The sequence below is a fragment of the Hyperolius riggenbachi genome, chromosome 8 (genome assembly GCF_040937935.1).
Source record: "Hyperolius riggenbachi isolate aHypRig1 chromosome 8, aHypRig1.pri, whole genome shotgun sequence".
Taxonomy (NCBI): Eukaryota; Metazoa; Chordata; class Amphibia; order Anura; family Hyperoliidae; genus Hyperolius; species Hyperolius riggenbachi.
Genome location: NC_090653.1, coordinates 4,214,608 through 4,235,529, shown reverse-complemented (window position 1 = coordinate 4,235,529; position 20,922 = coordinate 4,214,608). Strand labels below are relative to the sequence as shown.

The following is a 20,922-nucleotide window of genomic DNA, read 5'->3' as shown; positions in this document are numbered from 1 at the left end:
AATATGTTAACAGATCATCAATATGAGTCTATGGCTGGAGAGAACATTCTGGTATTTACCGCCATTATCAGGGCGTCCGCATGGCTAGGCCGTGCTTTGCCTGGACGGTGGGTATTTACTGCCATCACCAGGGCGTCCACATGACCAGGCCGTGCTTTGCCTGGACGGTGGGTATTTACTGCCATCACCAGGGCGTCCACATGACCAGGCCGTGCTTTGCCTGGACGGTGGGTATTTACTGCCATTATCAGGGCATCCGCATGACCAGGCCGTGCTTTGCCTGGACGGTGGGTATTTACTGCCATTATCAGAGCGCCCGCATGACCAGGCCGTGCTTTGCCTGGATGGTGGGTATTTACTGCCATTATCAGGGCATCCGCATGACCAGGCCGTGCTTTGCCTGGACGGTGGGTATTTACTGCCATTATCAGGGCGTCCGCATGACCAGGCCGTGCTTTGCCTGGACGGTGGGTATTTACTGCCATCACCAGGGCGCCCGCATGATCAGGCCGTGCTTTGCCTGGACTGTGGGCATTCACCGCCATCATCAGGGCGTCCGCATGACCAGGCAGTGCTTTGCCTGGATGGTGGGTATTTACTGCCATTATCAGGGCATCCGCATGACCAGGCCGTGCTTTGCCTGGATGGTGGGTATTTACTGCCATCACCAGGGCGCCCGCATGATCAGGCCGTGCTTTGCCTGGACTGTGGGCATTCACCGCCATCATCAGGGCGTCCTCATGATCAGGCTGTGCTTTGCCTGGACGGTGGGTATTTACTGTCCATCAGGGCGACCGCATGATCAGGCCGTGCTTTGCCTGGACGGTGGGTATTTACTGCCATTATCAGAGCGCCCGCATGACCAGGCCGTGCTTTGCCTGGACGGGGGGTATTTACTGCCATTATCAGGGCATCCGCATGACCAGGCCGTGCTTTGCCTGGACGGGGGGTATTTACTGCCATTATCAGGGCATCCGCATGACCAGGCCGTGCTTTGCCTGGATGGTGGGTATTTACTGCCATCACCAGGGCGTCCGCATGATCAGGCCGTGCTTTGCCTGGACGGTGGGCATTTACCGCCATCATCAGGGCGTCCGCATGATCAGGCCGTGCTTTGCCTGGACGGTGGGTATTTACTGTCCATCAGGATATCCGCATGAACAGGTCGTGCTTTGCCTGGACGGTGGGTATTTACCGCCATCATCAGAGCGCCCACATGACTAGCCCATGCTATGCCTGGACGGTGGGTATTTAGAGCCATCATCAGGGCATGGCCAGGCCGTGCTTTGCCTGGACAGTGGGCATTTACCGCCATCATCAGAGCGCCCACATGACTAGCCCATGCTTTGCCTGGACGGTGGGTATTTACCGCCATCATCAGGGCATCCGCATGACCAGGCCGTGTTTTGCCTGGACGGTGGGTATTTACCGGCATCATTAGAGCGTCCGCATGACTAGACCGTGTCTTGCCTGGACGGTGGGTATTTAGAGCCATCAACAGGGCATGACTAGGCCGTGCTTTGCCTGGACGGTGACATGAGAGAACAAGCTGAAGAACACGTCCGATCCTCGATTCATAAAGACCGGCGCGGCCATCTGCTCCCATCGCTTGTTGCCAGAAGAAATCCCGGCTTAATGACTTGTGTTAATGCATTACAAGTGGAGGGAGCATTTCCATCAGAAGCCAGCTAATGAGTCTAGTGCTTATTTCTCTCGCTCCAGAGAACGATGACCGTCTTCATCCACCAAATGACCGCCTTCCGGCGCTCACGCAAATACTCGCGGGAGAGTCAACATTGACATTGTGCCATCGTGAATCTGGGAAATAAATTTCAATAGTTTTTCTTCCCATATATACTGGGAGATAGCTTGACCTGACTACAAAATATACCACCTAATATAACAAGTAAATAATGACTGCAATATAAGCTGAAGAGTCATTGGTCCTCCACCATATCTGCTAGAGGCAAAGTCCCTCTGCCATTGTCATCCCTGGATGGATCATTGCCAGTACGGTGCTATGGTAGTGACATCACCGCATCCTTCTGTTGTCCTATGTTTGCCTGGCTGGATGATTGCCAGTACGGTGCTATGGTAGTGACATCACGGCGTCATTCTGCTGTCCTGTTTCCCTAGCTGGATCATTGCCAGTATGGTTCTATGGTAGTGACATCACTGCGTCCTTCTGCTGTCCTGTTTCCCTGGATCGATCATTGCCAGTACGGTGCTATGGTAGTGACATCACCAAGTCCATCTGCTGTCCTGTTTCCCTGGCTGGATGATTTCCAGTACGGTGCTATGGTAGTGACATCACCGCATCCTTCGGCTGTCCTGTTTCCCTGGCTGGATGATTGCCAGTACGGTGCTATGGTAGTGACATCACCCCAAACTTCTGCTGTCCTGTATCCCTGGCTAGATCATTGCCAGTATGGTGCTATGGTAGTGACATCACCACGTCCTTCTGCAGTCCTGTTTCCCCGGCTGGATGATTGCCAGTATGGTGCTATGGTAGTGACATCACCACGTCCTTCTGCAGTCCTGTTTCCCCGGCTGGATGATTGCCAGTATGGTGCTATGGTAGTGACATCATCGCATCCTTCTGCTCTCCTGTTTCCCTGGATGTATCATTGCCAGTACGGTGCTATGGTAGTGACATTACCGTGGGTATTTTGCAGCCCTACGTATCCCTGGCTGGGTAGTAACAGGCTTGCACAACTACCACAGTGCTACAACTCAGTGCAGTCACCCCACGGTGTTACTATGGTCTCCATCATCCACACCTCTAGTTGTCTCCCTCCACCAGGCCTTGTACCATATGCTGTACATGGAAGTCCTTCTCCGTCCCCGTCCCCCCCCTCACTTTACTAAAAGAATTTAGTTTGTAAGATGAGAAGACACCTCCCAGGAGATAGTTTATTGAATGAGGAGGATGGAGCGAAAATAAGAGGAGAGAGAGGTGTTAGGTCTCTCCAGATAAGACATGCTCCTCCAGACAACAGTGAGAATGACATCTCATCATCTCTTCTGCCTCCATCCCCGGGGATTCTGGAGGAACTCGCCCTTGCTTCAGCACCTTGACCCCGGAATAAAGCAAAATACAATCACTTCTCCTGTCCCTCCATCACTTAACTCCACTTCTCACCTCGCCTTGTACAGATGATAGCGGTGACTGTGTCAGGCAGAGAGTCATCTACTCAATCATTATCTCATTGGCAGGAGCCCTGGCCGGGCTTGACTTCTGGCCCTCCGCAGCTACAGTCAAAGCTTCCATAAGCCCATGTGCGCAATATCTCTTCTTGCCATTGTTTTCCCCGAAGCTCGCAAATGGAAGATATTGTGGATGGGAAGGTCTTGTTCTGTCTGTTATTGGAGGATTATCTCTGTGGCATCTCGCTATTAGTGTGACAGGCCTGGTGGGACCTCAGCAATAGCAGGCCCAGGCCTGGATATATAGACAGTTCTGCAGGAGGATCCTCTGACTTCCATGATCACAGCACCTAAAGACGCCAAAACAGAACCCAACTGGCTGCAATTACCGATAATGCAGGTCTTCATAGACCAGGGAAATCATATCTGTAGAACTACTCTACATGAGAGAGATGCCTGCGGCCATTTTTATTCCTCTTACAAAATGTCACTGACCGGCCTGTCATGCTGATCCTCTGCTGCTAACACACCTTGGCAGGGGAAATCAGGTGGCTCTGCTGGCTGCAAGGTTATTACAGGTGTGACTCCGCTGGCTGCATGCTTGTTCCAGGTGTGACTCCGCTGGCTGCATGCTTGTTCCAGGTGTGACTCCGCTGGCTGCAAGGTTATTACAGGTGTGATTCCGCTGGCTGCATGCTTGTTCCAGGTGTGACTCCGCTGGATGCATGCTTGTTCCAGGTGTGACTCTGCTGGCTGCATGCTTGTTCCAGGTGTGACTCCGCTGGCTGCATGCTTGTTCCAGGTGGTACTCCGCTGGCTGCATGCTTGTTCCAGGTGTGGCTCCGCTGGCTGCATGCTTGTTCCAGGTGTGACTCCGCTGGCTGCATGCTTGTTCCCGGTGTGACTCCGCTGGCTGCATGCTTGTTCCAGGTGTGACTCCACTGGCTGCATGCTTGTTCCAGGTGTGACTCCACTGGCTGCATGCTTGTTCCAGGGGTGACACCACTGGCTGCATTATTGTTCCGGATGTGACTCTGCTGGCTGCATGCTTGTTGCAGGTGTGACTCTGCTGGCTGCATGCTTGTTCCAGGTGTGACTCCGCTGGCCGCATGCTTGTTCCAGGTGTGATTCCGCTAGCTACATGCTTGTTCCAGGTGTGACTCCGCTGGCTGCATGCTTGTTCCAGGTGTGACTCCACTGGCTGCATGCTCGTTCCGGATGTGGCTCCGCTGGCTGCATGTTCATTCCAGGTGTGACTCCGCTGGCTGCATGTTCGTTCCAGGAGTGACTCTGCTGGCTGCATACTTGTTCCAGGTGTGACTCCGCTGGCCGCATGCTTTTTCCAGGTGTGACTCCACTGGCTGCATGCTCGTTCCAGGTGTGACTCCGCTGGCTGCATGCTTGTTCCAGGTGTAACTGCTGGCTGCATTCTTGTTCCAGGTGTGACTGCTGGCTGCATGCTTGTTCCAGGTGTGACTCCACTGGCTGCATGCTTGTTCCAGGTGTGACCCCGATGGCTGCATGCTTGTTCCAGGTCTGACTCTGCTGGCTGCATGCTTGTTCCAGGTGTGACGCCGATGGCTGCATGCTTGTTCCAGGTGTGACTGCGCTGGCTGCATGCTTGTTCCAGGTGTGACTCCGCTGGCCGCATGCTTTTTCCAGGTGTGACTGCGCTGGCTGCATGCTTGTTCCAGGTGTGACACTACTGGCTGCATGCTTGTTCCAGGTGTGACTGCTGGCTGCATGCTTGTTCCAGGTGTGACTCAGCGGGCTGCATGCTTGTTCCAGGTGTGACTCCACTGGCTGCATGCTTGTTCCAGGTGTGACCCCGATGGCTGCATGCTTGTTCCAGGTGTGACTCCGCTGGCTGCATGCTTGTTCCAGGTGTGATTCTGCTGGCCGCATGCTTGTTCCAGGTGTGATTCTGCTGGCTGCATGCTTGTTCCAGGTGTGACTCCACTGGCCGCATGCTTGTTCCAGGTGTGATTCTGCTGGCTGCATGCTTGTTCCAGGTGTGACTCCGCTGGCTGCATGCTTGTTCTAGGTGTAACTGCTGGCTGCATTCTTGTTCCAGGTGTGACTGCTGGCTGCATGCTTGTTCCAGGTGTGACTCCACTGGCTGCATGCTTGTTCCAGGTGTGACCCCGATGGCTGCATGCTTGTTCCAGATCTGACTCTGCTGGCTGCATGCTTGTTCCAGGTGTGACGCCGATGGCTGCATGCTTGTTCCAGGTGTGACTGCGCTGGCTGCATGCTTGTTCCAGGTGTGACTCCGCTGGCCGCATGCTTTTTCCAGGTGTGACTGCGCTGGCTGCATGCTTGTTCCAGGTGTGACACTACTGGCTGCATGCTTGTTCCAGGTGTGACTGCTGGCTGCATGCTTGTTCCAGGTGTGACTCCGCTGGCCGCATGCTTTTTCCAGGTGTGACTCCACTGGCTGCATGCTTGTTCCAGGTGTGACCCCGATGGCTGCATGCTTGTTCCAGGTGTGACTCCGCTGGCTGCATGCTTGTTCCAGGTGTGATTCTGCTGGCCGCATGCTTGTTCCAGGTGTGATTCTGCTGGCTGCATGCTTGTTCCAGGTGTGACTCCACTGGCCGCATGCTTGTTCCAGGTGTGATTCTGCTGGCTGCATGCTTGTTCCAGGTGTGACTCCACTGGCCGCATGCTTGTTCCAGGTGTGATTCTGCTGGCTGCATGCTTGTTCCAGGTGTGACTCCACTGGCTGCATGCTTGTTCCAGGTGTGACCCCGATGGCTGCATGCTTGTTCCAGGTGTGACTCCGCTGGCTGCATGCTTGTTCCAGGTGTGATTCTGCTGGCCGCATGCTTGTTCCAGGTGTGATTCTGCTGGCTGCATGCTTGTTCCAGGTGTGACTCCGCTGGCCGCATGCTTTTTCCAGGTGTGACTCCACTGGCTGCATGCTTGTTCCAGGTGTGACCCCGATGGCTGCATGCTTGTTCCAGGTGTGACTCCGCTGGCTGCATGCTTGTTCCAGGTGTGATTCTGCTGGCCGCATGCTTGTTCCAGGTGTGATTCTGCTGGCTGCATGCTTGTTCCAGGTGTGACTCCACTGGCCGCATGCTTGTTCCAGGTGTGATTCTGCTGGCTGCATGCTTGTTCCAGGTGTGACTCCACTGGCCGCATGCTTGTTCCAGGTGTGATTCTGCTGGCTGCATGCTTGTTCCAGGTGTGACTCCACTGGCTGCATGCTTGTTCCAGGTGTGACCCCGATGGCTGCATGCTTGTTCCAGGTGTGACTCCGCTGGCTGCATGCTTGTTCCAGGTGTGATTCTGCTGACCGCATGCTTGTTCCAGGTGTGATTCTGCTGGCTGCATGCTTGTTCCAGGTGTGACTCCGCTGGCCGCATGCTTGTTCCCGGTGTGACTCCGCTGGCTGCATGCTTGTTCCAGGTGTGACTCTGCTGGCTGCATGCTTGTTCCAGGTGTGACTCCGCCCGGCTGCATGCTTGTTCCAGGTGTGACTCCGCTGGCTGCATGCTTGTTCCAGGTGTGACCCCGATTGCTGCATGCTTGTTCCAGGTGTGACTCCGCTGGCTGCATGCTTGTTCCAGGTGTGACCCCGATGGCTGCATGCTTGTTCCAGGTGTGACTCCGCTGGCTGCATGCTTGTTCCAGGTGTGACTCCGCTGGCTGCTTGCTTGTTCCAGGTGTGACTCTGCTGGCTGCATGCTTGTTCCAGGTGTGGCTCCGCTGGCTGCATGCTTGTTCCAGGTGTGACTCCGCGGGCTGCATGCTTGTTCCAGGTGTGACTCCGCTGGCTGCATGCTTGTTCCAGGTGTGACTCCACTGGCTGCATGCTTGTTCCAGGTGTGACTCTGCTGGCTGCATGCTTGTTCCAGGTGTGACTCAGCGGGCTGCATGCTTGTTCCAGGTGTGACTCCGCTGGCTGCATGCTTGTTCCAGGTGTGACCCCGATGGCTGCATGCTTGTTCCAGGTGTGACTCTGCTGGCTGCATGCTTGTTCCAGGTGTGACCCCGATGGCTGCATGCTTGTTCCAGGTGTGACTCTGCTGGCTGCATGCTTGTTCCAGGTGTGACTCAGCGGGCTGCATGCTTGTTCCAGGTGTGACTCCGCTGGCTGCATGCTTGTTCCAGGTGTGACCCCGATGGCTGCATGCTTGTTCCAGGTGTGACTCTGCTGGCTGCATGCTTGTTCCAGGTGTGACTCCGCTGGCTGTTGCTCCTCTACATCGGAGGCCGGGATAAGCGGTGGGTAATCTCCACATGGCACGCTCCTCTGCATCGCTGGTCTGATAAGTGTAAGATAGTTCCATTCTGATTTATGGGAATTAATAAAGGCACAGTTAGCCATCCCTCGGCCGTGGTGATTGAGGGGCAATCACTTCTCGTTAAGTCTTGGGATGCAGTTTAATGGCCCAATAAGGGGATTGGCTGTGAAAGGTCAGCTCCGCGGAGGAGGAAGACTTATCGCCTGCTTTGATATCGTCTGAAAGGTTATTACTTAGATAAAATACTGGGCAGAATAAGTTTTACGTGACTGATAAGGTCTATTCCTGTTATTTTCTTATTCTGCTGAACATTACTAAGAAGAGATGGAGATTTGCTCCCTTTTCTGCGAATAGCGAATTAGCATTGGCTGCTTTCATCCGGGACGGACAGAGGCCTTCCTCACATCTCAGTGCTAAAAATCTGCTCCTCTTGGGACTGTTAGCTCTGCAGATAATAAGCTGTACAAGAAGCTAAGGCTTCTGTGGATTCTCCCTGTTCTCTGCATTGTGCTGACACCACCAACTAGACAGGCAGCAGAAATCAGCTGTAGGAACGAAGTAACAGAGGAGAACTGCTGCATCAGGAGGTCAGACATTGCAGGATGCAGATAATGGTAGGCATGGCAAGCTCTTCTGAATGCATATGGTTTCATGCACTGTGTGCAATGTGATAGCCTTAAAGGGAACCAGAGAGGAAGCACCCTTGTGTATTTTACCATATATATCAGTAAGAACATTAGAGAAAACACCTACCATGCTCTCTGTTTCATCCTCACTGCTAAAAGTGTCTGTTATCAGCTGTGATAAGAATCCCGGACTGAGCATTCAGTCTGGCTTTGCAGGGAATAATTATAGCTGAGTCATTATAGCAGAGCCACAAGGGGGCAGGCTCGGGCTTGAAAAGACACCAGCGAAGACAGACTCAGCTATAATCTTTCTATAGCAAAGCTAGACTGAGTGCTCAGTTGGGGATTCTTATCAGAGGTGATAACAGTCAGATTAAACAGAGAACAATGAAACAAAGAGCAGATTAGGTGTTTACTGTCATGTTCCCACTGATTTATAAGGTAAAATACAAGAGGGTGCTTCATCTCTGGTTCTCTTTAAAGGAAGCTTAATCTTATGAAAGCAAAGCAGTTCCCTGTACACAGCACCTGAACAGAAAGTGGTAACTATATGTGCCTGCAGATCAACTGCTCAGACTCTCTGCTAAAGAAAGACTGGGTGTGTCTGCAGATCAACTGCTCAGACTCTCTGCTAAAGAAAGACTGAGTGTGGCTGCAGATCAACTGCTCAGACTCCCTGCTAAGGAAAGACTAAGTGTGTCTGCAGATCAACTGCTCAGACTCTCTGCTAAGGAAAGACTGAGTATGGCTGCAGATCAACTGCTCAGACTCTCTGCTAAGGAAAGACTGGGTGTGTCTGCAGATCAACTGCTCAGACTCTCTGCTAAGGAAAGACTGGGTGTGTCTGCAGATCAACTGCTCAGACTCTCTGCTAAGGAAAGACTGGGTGTGTCTGCAGATCAACTGCTCAGACTCCCTGCTAAGGAAAGACTGGGTGTGTCTGCAGATCAACTGCTCAGACTCTCTGCTAAGGAAAGACTGAGTGTGTCTGCAGATCAACTGCTCAGACTCTCTGCTAAGGAAAGACTGGGTGTGTCTGCAGATCAACTGCTCAGACTCTCTGCTAAGGAAAGACTGAGTGTGTCTGCAGATCAACTGCTCAGACTCTCTGCTAAGGAAAGACTGGGTGTGTCTGCAGAGAAACTGCTCAGACTCTCTGCTAAGGAAAGACTGGGTGTGTATGCAGATCAACTGCTCAGACTCTCTGCTAAGGAAAGACTGGGTGTGTCTGCAGATCAACTGCTCAGACTCTCTGCTAAGGAAAGACTGGGTGTGTCTGCAGATCAACTGCTCAGACTCTCTGCTAAGGAAAGACTGGGTGTGTCTGCAGATCAACTGCTCAGACTCTCTGCTAAGGAAAGACTGGGTGTGTCTGCAGATCAACTGCTCAGACTCTCTCCTAAGGAAAGACTGGGTGTGTCTGCAGATCAACTGCTCAAACTCTCTGCTAAGGAAAGACTGGGTGTGTCTGCAGATCAACTGCTCAGACTCTCTGCTAAGGAAAGACTGGGTGTGTCTGCAGATCAACTGCTCAGACTCTCTGCTAAGGAAAGACTGAGTGTGTCTGCAGATCACCTGCTCAGACTCTCTGCTAAAGAAAGACTGGGTGTGTCTGCAGATCAACTGCTCAGACTCTCTGCTAAGGAAAGACTGGGTGTGTCTGCAGATCAACTGCTCAGACTCTCTGCTAAAGAAAGACTGGGTGTGTCTGCAGATCAACTGCTCAGACTCTCTGCTAAGGAAAGACTGGGTGTGTCTGCAGATCAACTGCTCAGACTCTCTGCTAAAGAAAGACTGGGTGTGTCTGCAGATCAACTGCTCAGACTCTCTGCTAAAGAAAGACTGGGTGTGTCTGTAGATCAACTGCTCAGACTCTCTGCTAAGGAAAGACTGGGTGTGTCTGCAGATCAACTGCTCAGACTCTCTGCTAAGGAAAGACTGGGTGTGTCTGCAGAACAACTGCTCAGACTCCCTGCTAAGGAAAGACTGGGTGTGTCTGCAGATCAACTGCTCAGAATCTCTGCTAAAGAAAGACTGGGTGTGTCTGTAGATCAACTGCTCAGACTCTCTGCTAAGGAAAGACTGGGTGTGTCTGCAGATCAACTGCTCAGACTCTCTGCTAAGGAAAGACTGAGTGTGTCTGCAGATCAACTGCTCAGACTCTCTGCTAAGGAAAGACTGGGCGTGTCTGCAGATCAACTGCTCAGACTCTCTGCTAAAGAAAGACTGGGTGTGTCTGCAGATCAACTGCTCAGACTCTCTGCTAAGGAAAGACTGGGTGTGTCTGCAGATCAACTGCTCTGACTCTCTGCTAAGGAAAGACTGGGTGTGTCTGCAGATCAACTGCTCAGACTCTCTGCTAAGGAAAGACTGGGTGTGTCTGCAGATCAACTGCTCAGACTCTCTGCTAAGGAAAGACTGGGTGTGTCTGCAGATCAACTGCTCAGACTCCCTGCTAAGGAAAGACTGGGTGTGTCTGCAGATCAACTGCTCAGACTCCCTGCTAAGGAAAGACTGAGTGTGTCTGCAGATCAACTTCTCAGACTCTCTGCTAAGGAAAGACTGGGTGTGTCTGCAGATCAACTGCTCAGACTCTCTGCTAAGGAAAGACTGGGTGTGTCTGCAGATCAACTGCTCAGACTCTCTGCTAAGGAAAGACTGGGTGTGTCTGCAGATCAACTGCTCAGACTCTCTGCTAAGGAAAGACTGGGTGTGTCTGCAGATCAACTGCTCAGACTCTCTGCTAAGGAAAGACTGGGTGTGTCTGCAGATCAACTGCTCAGACTCTCTGCTAAGGAAAGACTGGGTGTGTCTGCAGATCAACTGCTCAGACTCCCTGCTAAGGAAAGACTGGGTGTGTCTGCAGATCAACTGCTCAGACTCTCTGCTAAGGAAAGACTGGGTGTGTCTGCAGATCAACTGCTCAGACTCTCTGCTAAGGAAAGACTGGGTGTGTCTCAGATCAACTGCTCAGACTCTCTGCTAAGGAAAGACTGGGTGTGTCTGCAGATCAACTGCTCAGATTCTCTGCTAAGGAAAGACTGGGTGTGTCTGCAGATCAACTGCTCAGACTCTCTGCTAAGGAAAGACTGAGTGTGTCTCAGATCAACTGCTCAGACTCTCTGCTAAGGAAAGACTGGGTGTGTCTGCAGATCAACTGCTCAGACTCTCTGCTAAGGAAAGACTGGGTGTGTCTGCAGATCAACTACTCAGACTCTCTGCTAAGGAAAGACTGAGTGTGTCTGCAGATCAACTGCTCAGACTCTCTGCTAAGGAAAGACTGGGTGTGTCTGCAGATCAACTACTCAGACTCTCTGCTAAAGAAAGACTGGGTGTGTCTGCAGATCAACTGCTCAGACTCTCTGCTAAGGAAAGACTGGGTGTGTCTGCAGATCAACTGCTCAGACTCTCTGCTAAGGAAAGACTGGGTGTGTCTGCAGATCAACTGCTCAGACTCTCTGCTAAGGAAAGACTGGGTGTGTCTCAGATCAACTGCTCAGACTCTCTGCTAAGGAAAGACTGGGTGTGTCTGCAGATCAACTGCTCAGACTCCCTGCTAAGGAAAGACTGGGTGTGTCTGCAGATCAACTGCTCAGACTCTCTGCTAAGGAAAGACTGGGTGTGTCTGCAGATCAACTGCTCAGACTCTCTGCTAAGGAAAGACTGGGTGTGTCTGCAGATCAACTGCTCAGACTCCCTGCTAAGGAAAGACTGGGTGTGTCTGCAGATCAACTGCTCAGACTCTCTGCTAAGGAAAGACTGAGTGTGTCTCAGATCAACTGCTCAGACTCTCTGCTAAGGAAAGACTGGGTGTGTCTGCAGATCAACTACTCAGACTCTCTGCTAAAGAAAGACTGGGTGTGTCTGCAGATCAACTGCTCAGACTCTCTGCTAAGGAAAGACTGGGTGTGTCTGCAGATCAACTACTCAGACTCTCTGCTAAAGAAAGACTGGGTGTGTCTGCAGATCAACTGCTCAGACTCTCTGCTAAGGAAAGACTGGGTGTGTCTGCAGATCAACTGCTCAGATTCTCTGCTAAGGAAAGACTGGGTGTGTCTGCAGATCAACTGCTCAGACTCTCTGCTAAGGAAAGACTGAGTGTGTCTCAGATCAACTGCTCAGACTCTCTGCTAAGGAAAGACTGGGTGTGTCTGCAGATCAACTACTCAGACTCTCTGCTAAAGAAAGACTGTGTGTGTCTGCAGATCAACTGCTCAGACTCTCTGCTAAGGAAAGACTGGGTGTGTCTGCAGATCAACTGCTCAGACTCTCTGCTAAGGAAAGACTGGGTGTGTCTGCAGATAAACTGCTCTGACTCTCTGCTAAGGAAAGACTGGGTGTGTCTGCAGATCAAATGCTCAGACTCTCTGCTAAGGAAAGACTGGGTGTGTCTCAGATCAACTGCTCAGACTCTCTGCTAAGGAAAGACTGGGTGTGTCTGCAGATCAACTGCTCAGACTCTCTGCTAAGGAAAGACTGGGTGTGTCTGCAGATCAACTGCTCAGACTCCCTGCTAAGGAAAGACTGGGTATGTCTGCAGATCAACTGCTCAGACTCTCTGCTAAGGAAAGACTGGGTGTGTCTGCAGATCAACTGCTCAGACTCCCTGCTAAGGAAAGACTGGGTGTGTCTGCAGATCACCTGCTCAGACTCTCTGCTAAGGAAAGACTGGGTGTGTCTGCAGATCAACTGCTCAGACTCTCTGCTAAGGAAAGACTGGGTGTGTCTGCAGATCAACTGCTCTGACTCTCTGCTAAGGAAAGACTGGGTGTGTCTGCAGATCAACTGCTCTGACTCTCTGCTAAGGAAAGACTGGGTGTGTCTGCAGATCAACTGCTCAGACTCTCTGCTAAGGAAAGACTGGGTGTGTCTGCAGATCAACTACTCAGACTCTCTGCTAAGGAAAGACTGGGTGTGTCTGCAGATCAACTGCTCAGACTCTCTGCTAAGGAAAGACTGGGTGTGTCTGCAGATCAACTGCTCTGACTCTCTGCTAAGGAAGACTGAGTGTGTTGCCCCCCCCCCCCCCCCCCACACACACACACAGCTCTGGGGCCCCCTGTAATAGCAGGCTCTGCTCCCCTCTATTTACACATCCTGGCCCTGACATGTTGCCGAGGGATGTTGGGGTGTGTCTGCAGAATAACTGTTCTGGGAATTTTCCAAAACTTTTCAATTCCTTTTTAACTTTAAGCCAGTTGTATTTTTCAGCCCCTCCCTCTTTGTATGACGATCTGCTCAGCCCATTACGTGTTTGGTTGAGAGCGGCGATGTGGTGAAACGACCGTCTGCTTATCTGCAGTGGCGATCGTGCTCCATTTAAAGCATTTTCCACTTGGCACACCTGCTATTAAACAAAGCAAGCGGCAACTGCCGGAACATAAAGACAATAATCCGCAGGAAAATGCCGTTATCACCAGTTAATGTTCCACAGCCAAGGTGGCTGCTCGGAAGATGCTAATAAACCCATTACCGGCCGTGTTAACAAGCCGTTTCTGGGGAGGGGGTGAGGCTCGGTAAGGATTGTACGGCAGTTAGGCAGACAACAGAGAGAGATGCAGCCGATGATTATTCCAAGCCTCATACAGGAAGTGGGGGACGCACGCTAAACCGCCTGGAAACAGATTGTTTGCCAACATGTGACCTAGCAAATGGCAAAATGGACACCGCTTGTGTGTGAGGCCTGAAACATGTGGAGTGTGATGTCATGTTACATTATAAAGTTGGGTTCCGGCTAGATGAGGGAAAAGGCTGGAGCGCGATCAACATCCTGATGTTTATTGGACATCTTCTCAAGTAACACGTTATTTCCCCTTCTGGGAAAACGCCATGACATACTCACAGTAACCTGGCAGTGAGGTCGCAGTGATGTGCCCGTGTGGATATGTTCTCCATTCCCTCCATTATTATAGTACATATTATTATTATTATTATTAATATATGTGGCTTCTCACCTGAACGTGAAGCGCTTCATGGTTCTCCAGGCCCTCTACGATTGGAGCAAACCGTTCTTTGTTGGTCATGTCCGCCGCAGTGCTTATCGCTTCCAGAAGTTTGTCCAAGCTGAAGGAAAGAAAATGCAGCAAAGTTTTCTCAAATTTTGGTATAAAAGGCGGCACTTTTTTTGGAAGCTTTTTTGAAAAATGTATGTGGGTCTAGGCTGGACAATGGTGGGAAGGTATGCGAGTCTAAGCTGGACAATGATGAGAAGGTATGTGAGTCTAGGCTGGACTATGGTGTGAAGGTATGAGAATCTACCCTGGACAATGGTTCAAACGTATGTGATCCTAAGCTGGACAATGATGAGTAGGTATAAGAATCTACCCTTTAGTCTAGGGTGGACAATGGTAGCAAGGTAAGCGAGTCTAGGGTAGGCTGGTCAATGGTAAGAAGGTATGGGAGTCTAACCTGGACAACGATGGGAAGTTGTGTAAGTCCAGGCTGGACAATGCTGTGAAGGTGTATAGGTCTAGCCTGGATGGTGGAGTGAAGATATGTTAGTCTAGAGTGGACAATCGTGTGATGATGTATTGGAAGGTTTCCCATGCTGCCTGGAGTGACCTATTCCTACGCTGACCCACGTATTGGACTTTCTACAAACTATTTTTAACACAAGACAAGTTCTCTTTTTGTTTAGGTACTGGAACAACTTACAGTGTCCGTAGCCAAATTCTCCCACTCCCAGAACCCCCATGATCTATATTCTAGTCTATACACTGGAGCAGTCATATGGGCGGACCTTCAAAGTTCAAGATTCTTGTTCCTCCCCTGTGAACTCTACTACAAAAAAAATTCAGCACCAGTCCAAAATCCACTAAGACTCACCACACCAAACTGTCCATTGCACTGAGAGGGTTGGATTCTAAAACATGAAGCTGTCACAAACTCGCTTTGCTCCCTGGTCTACTGTTGTACTTTCAATTATCTGGTCTATGCCAAGTTAAAAGCTCTACTGAGGCTGACTGCAGTGCTAGTAACATGATGCCATTTCAGTTTCCCTTTCAGCTCATATTAGTATAAAAGGTGCTTGTTTTTTCTTGCATGAATTCCTGACAGCCCCTTTGATATTTCCCATTTATGTGTGTTTACCTTTTTTTTATGTGGCAGTTACAGGGGCATGTTTTACCATCAGTGATTTGAGACATTAGACAAGGCGTTCCACTCGCTGGCCGTACCTGTTGTATTCCTGATAGCACATTTGATATTTGGCTGTTATACGAGTGTTAAGGTGCTGAGAGATTACATAGAGAACTCCCTGGAGTGATAAAAACATGAATAGTCCACTAATAAATTGTCACTCTTACAAGTGTAAAAGTGGGAATGCAAGCTATTTGAAATGTCAAGTCATGACAGGTGAACATTAATCTGTGTTGATCACCATTGTCCATGGTGGCAAGCTGGACACAGATAACCAGCGGTCTCCTCAGTCGTACAGCTAAACTTACATGTTGTCCTCCCCAACAATGCAGATTGCCGATAAGATCTTTAGAATCTCTGCCATCATGTTGGGCTGTTTGGGATCAATCGCTCTGGCCAACAGGAGCAAGCTTCTATCTTCTCCCAGAATCCTTTGCAGGCCATACTGTGGAACAAATGATGGAATTAGTATGGTTCATCACTAAGCATTTACAAAGTAAGATTCTGACTGAGGATTTTACCAAGGTCAGTTATGAAAAGGACAAGATAAAGGGACCATTGGACCAACCCTCCAAGACTTGGTCATGTTTTGATATTTGGGAGGTAACACTCAAATAGGGTAAGCAACGTTTTTGCATCTTGAGCTTTATTTAAATGAAAATGTACCATAGTCAGGCCAACACAGGAAGAGCCATCTTGATGCAGGTTAGGCAAGTATTGTCCCTATCCATGGATGCCATGGATAAAAATAGGAAGTCAAAGAATTATGGTTAGGAGTATCTCTCAGGAAGTCATGTCTGTTGAATACAGGAGCCCTCAGCAGCCCATATTACAATAACAGTGTCCAATGGCCAACCGGAGAAGTGTGAGGACTGCATTCTGGAAGGGTACAGTGAAGTTCTGTGAGAACTAGAGGTATGAATGGGAACCTTCTACCCTGAGTTATACAACAGACATTTATTTACCACAGTGTTACCATATTAGAGTTCACCAGTACACAGTGACACAGAGCACCTTCCTGGGACACCAGAATTATAGGTGAACTAGTGAGTGGTATGGGCAGGAACCACACAAGAGTTCACATGTTCTTTGTGGATTACATTATATGATTTTTCTCAGAAGCAGCCTTAGTGGTGACCTCACTTATGGGGCAGGTCATTAGTGGTCACCGCACTGGTGGGGCAGTTCATTGGTGGTCACCTCACTGACGAAGCGGGTCATTAGTGGTCACCTCACTGATGGGGCGGGTCATTAGTGATGACCTCACTGGTGGGGCAGGTCATTGGTGGTCACCTCACTGACGGGGCGGGTCATTAGTGGTCACCTCACTGACGGGGCAGGTCATTAGTGATGACCTCACTGGTGGGTCATTATGGCCAGAGGTTTCTGGTAGAAAGATGGAGACCCCATTCCCAACTCTATTATCACGTTGACTGCCGGGGTTCCTCGTATCTTACACACCTTATTGTTCATGAAGGCTTTGAGGCACTGGATAAGCTTGTGTTCATTCTTCTTATCAATACTCTCCTGTCTACAAAATATAAAGAATACAATAATTACAAGCTAAGAAAACCAACAACTCCTACTAACAACATTACACTGTGAAGCCCCCATCCTCGCTGACCCATTACTTCACAGTATATATTGTAATTTCCACCACCTCCCCCGCACTGTCCCAACACATCCTCCGAGAATCGCTTATCTAACTATCTATGAAGGAGAAGTATCGAGACATCATAGCGTTCCACTGGCTTCTACGTCGCTCAACAATGCAAAGGGGAAGGGGCCGTTTTATCTGACCATGTGATCTTTGAAGTGTCACCAGGCTATTATTAGAAATTCAGGAGGTCAGATCAAAGGACATGTCCTCTAGTGAGGTCAAAGAGTCTCTGAACGTCATTATAACTCCATCATTGTACGTGGCATTGGGAAACTGAATGCCATTAGTTTTCTTTGAACTTTAGTCTTTTTGGAAACTTGCTGACTACCATGGTAACCTTACATGAGTGTTACATATATCAGAATGATACTTTTTGTCTCATTAATTCATGTGTGTGCACAACATAAATAGTATAATGTACTGCTCCCCTTGCAACCCTACAGCATCAGAGTGTTTACTGCAATTGCATGTTCCTTCCACCAGGTGGCGATAATCGCAGGTCTGTGAGGGAGGCCTGGAACTAATCACTTCCATCTCAATAACAGTTGACAGATAGGTGAGGACCCCCCACCCCACCCCACTCAAATAAACCCTTGGGTTCTTACTGTTTTTTGTCCAGAAGCCTCTCCAGAACATCCAGCAGGAGGCCGAGACCTTCATGGCCGAAGTTATTGACCCAACTGTTGAGAAAACAGAGAAAACAGTTATAGACACTTGGAGTTTCTGTGAGAAAAATCTAACTCAATTTGCTTTGGACTTAAAATAAATCTATTGATTTGAGGAATATTTAGGAACAGCAGGGCCACAGGTGGTCGCGGCTCACAGTGAATAATACGCCAAGGTCGATACACCTTTGGAGAGGTTAACAATTCTTCTAGCTTATTAATCCCCTAGACAGGGAAACTAGTAAACCAGGCATGCTTGGTATCCACGATTTCAGCACATTATGACAGAATATAACATGTTGGTTATTATATCATCTGCCCAACATCCACAGAATTATTGCATAATCTGAGAAGATGCCAAAACGCTCTTCCTAAGGCCAGGGGCTGGTCTCAGCTTGAGGTCAGGTTGCTAGAGGTGGGCAATCATCTCTGCTTATAAGATCCACCCCTAGCAGGTAGAGGCTTAAATATGTGGACACAAAGGCTGTCAAGGGTCCCTGCTTGTCTTTGGACTACTATCCACAGAACTTTATATCTTCGGTTTGGACTTACAAACTCCAAAGGACACTGTAATTCTGTAACAGTAGGTTCACACTTATTTTGGCTGGATGGTGTAATGGTTAAGGGCTCTGCCTCTGACACAGGAGACCAGGGTTCGAATCTCGGCTCTGCCTGTTCAGTAAGCCAGCACCTATTCAGTAGGAGACCATGGGCAAGTCTCCCTAACACTTCTACTGCCTATAGAGCGCCCCCTAGTGGCTGCAGCTCTGTTGCTTTGAGTCCGCCAGGAGAAAAGCGCAATATAAATGTTATTTGTCTTGCCTTGTCTTTAAAAACATATCCGTGGCTCCGATTTTTGGCCCGGATCAAAAACGGAACCACAAAAACCAATGTTAAAAATAGCTTCCGTCTTCACTCAGTTTCATAACTGATTCATCTGCGTTCCAGGGGATACATTTTGAAAAACTGAACAGACGGTCCGTATTTGCAGGGTTTTCACGGACCCCGGATACATGAGGGGTGGTGAAAATCAATAGGGAAACTGATTCCCCTCTACACAGGCAGCTTTGGACACAGAAACTGATCTGTTTTCTGTGTCCCAGCCTGTGGGTTACACCAGGTTCTCTCGGTGGAGATAGGGGGACAAGCGCATGAAGCAGAAGACAATAGAGTTGGAGCTACTCTTATGCAGAATAGAAATGTAGCAGGTGGCAGCTGCTGAATCTGTTGGGTCAAGATGTACAGTTTGCATCTAAGCAAACTTTGACAAGCATTGAGTAACCCTAACCCTTAAAAAAGGACTTCACCTGCACATGACCTTGACCAATGGTAACCTAGAGCACTGCGTATTCAGCATGTTATCTGGTTTGTGTTTATATTTGCTATTTCCTGGGGAAGGGGTATCGATTCCCCACTCGCGGCAGATTTCAGATGGTTACAATGGCCGGCGTACGACAAGTTCTCTTTAATATTAGATACGGCATCTCTGGTTCCGTGAAAGAAACGCTTAAATGCAGATTTTCAGGAGGAAATTGCTATTTCAGCTTCACACCATCCTTACAAACTCACAGCTTAATCCCAAATCTTATTAACACGTCTGTGTACCCCTCCTCGTGACCCCGGCGAGCGGCGTGACTGCGGCGTCCAGGAAGAAGCACTCATAGCGCGAGAACATCAGCAAAACTTCTAAAACTGTGAGCAGCAGATTATCGCTATTCGCGGAACGCACAAAATAACCCGCGAGGGCTGTGAAGAGCCTTCGTTATAATCAGCGCAGCCTGGTGATAATTACAATGCGCGCTTTCGTTAGTAAGTGCAACAGAGTTTGTAGTGTTTCTACCGTATTGTTATTAAATATCGAGACTCACGAGGTGATTTAATTATGCTCCCGGCGTATGGAAATGATGCTATGCAAAGTAAATCTGCAGCGCAAATGAGTGTCAGAATATATGTCTATAGAAAGAAGCAATGCTAATCACTTATTAATATATGACCTGTTGTATCTAATGAATGCAATTAACTAGCTATGCGATCGTCTTTCAGCAGTAAACAGATGATATCGTTTACAACAGCACATTTCAGTAAGCAGACGCCTTTCACTAGCTATAAACAATGTGTTACATGCATCCAGGCGGGTCTGTAGGAAGCACATTTACATTATAAATACAGAAAACAACAGCTACCACTTTCACAGCCTTTATAGAGCACTTTATCCCTGCCCCCAAGGAGAATTTTTATAGAGCACTTTATTTCCCGCTCCCAAGGAGCATTTTATAAAGCACTTTATTCCCACCCCCAAGGAGCACTTCATTTCCACCCCCAAGGAGCATTTTATAAAGCACTTTATTCCCACCCCCAAGGAGCATTTTATAGAGCACTTTATTCCCACCCCCAAGGAGCACTTTATAGAGCACTTTATTCCCACCCCCAAGGAGCACTTTATAGAGCACTTTATTCCCACCCCCAAGGAGCACTTTATAAAGCACTTTATTCCCACCCCCAAGGAGCACTTTATAGAGCACTTTATTCCCACCCCCAAGGAGCACTTTATAAAGCACTTTATTCCCACCCCCATGGAGCATTTTATAGAGCACTTTATTCCCACCCCCAAGGAGCATTTTATAGAGAACTTTATTCCCACCCCCAAGGAGCATTTTATAGAGCACTTTATTCCCACCCCCAAGGAGCATTTTATAGAGCACTTTATTCCCACCCCCAAGGAGCATTTTATAGAGCACTTTATTCCCACCCCCAAGGAGCATTTTATAGAGCACTTTATTCCCACCTCCAAGGAGCATTTTATAGAGCACTTTATTCCCACCCCCAAGGAGCATTTTATAGAGCACTTTATTCCCACCCCCAAGGAGCACTTAATTCCCACCCCCAAGGAGCACTTTAATGTAGTATGAAACTCAGCTTTTCTTCTTTGATCTAAAAGATTATTTACGGTGTAAAATCTAGTACCACAAAAAAATTGTAGCAGAACAGCATTCAAACAGTGACACAGTTCTTTGTTCTTCAGTGGAAAGCTCCTTGCTTCAGTAGGCAGCTACTGGCTGAATCCAAAGAGGTGATAACATTATCTTTTGTTTATATTCCTTTGTCAGATACATTTAGCAAACTGCCGAAACTGAGCTGTACTGAGCTGAGGAGTAGAAAGGGCAGAGAAGTTATAACTAGATTGATATTAATTTATAAATATAGCAGCTATGCAATAAAATGCAATGGCAGCTTTCAGAGTAGATAAACGGTACTTTGGGAATTTGTAAACAGACAACATTACTTGTGCACAAAGGCAAATATGATAACTGTATGGGTAATAAAAAGTAGGAAAACAGATTTTTATTAAATGTTATGTCAGAGTTTTATTCCATTTTAATAGAACACTTTATTCCTGTCCCCAAACAGCACTTTTATAGAGCACTTTATTCCCG

General features: G+C 48.9%; 1 protein-coding gene across 4 annotated transcripts in view; it reads right to left on the bottom strand.

Moving 5' to 3' along the window:
* The window catches only part of DIAPH2 (diaphanous related formin 2), a 1,596,586-nt gene that overhangs the window by 1,098,605 nt on the left and 477,059 nt on the right, over nucleotides 1-20,922 (bottom strand). For all 4 annotated transcript variants that reach the window (XM_068249979.1, XM_068249980.1, XM_068249981.1 and 1 more), the window contains 4 exons: nucleotides 17,429-17,503; nucleotides 16,625-16,694; nucleotides 15,472-15,608; nucleotides 13,981-14,089 (listed from right to left, as the gene is read on the bottom strand). In XM_068249979.1, coding sequence (XP_068106080.1) covers nucleotides 13,981-14,089; nucleotides 15,472-15,608; nucleotides 16,625-16,694; nucleotides 17,429-17,503 — 391 coding nt within the window. The remainder of the gene's footprint in view (nucleotides 1-13,980; nucleotides 14,090-15,471; nucleotides 15,609-16,624; nucleotides 16,695-17,428; nucleotides 17,504-20,922) is intronic.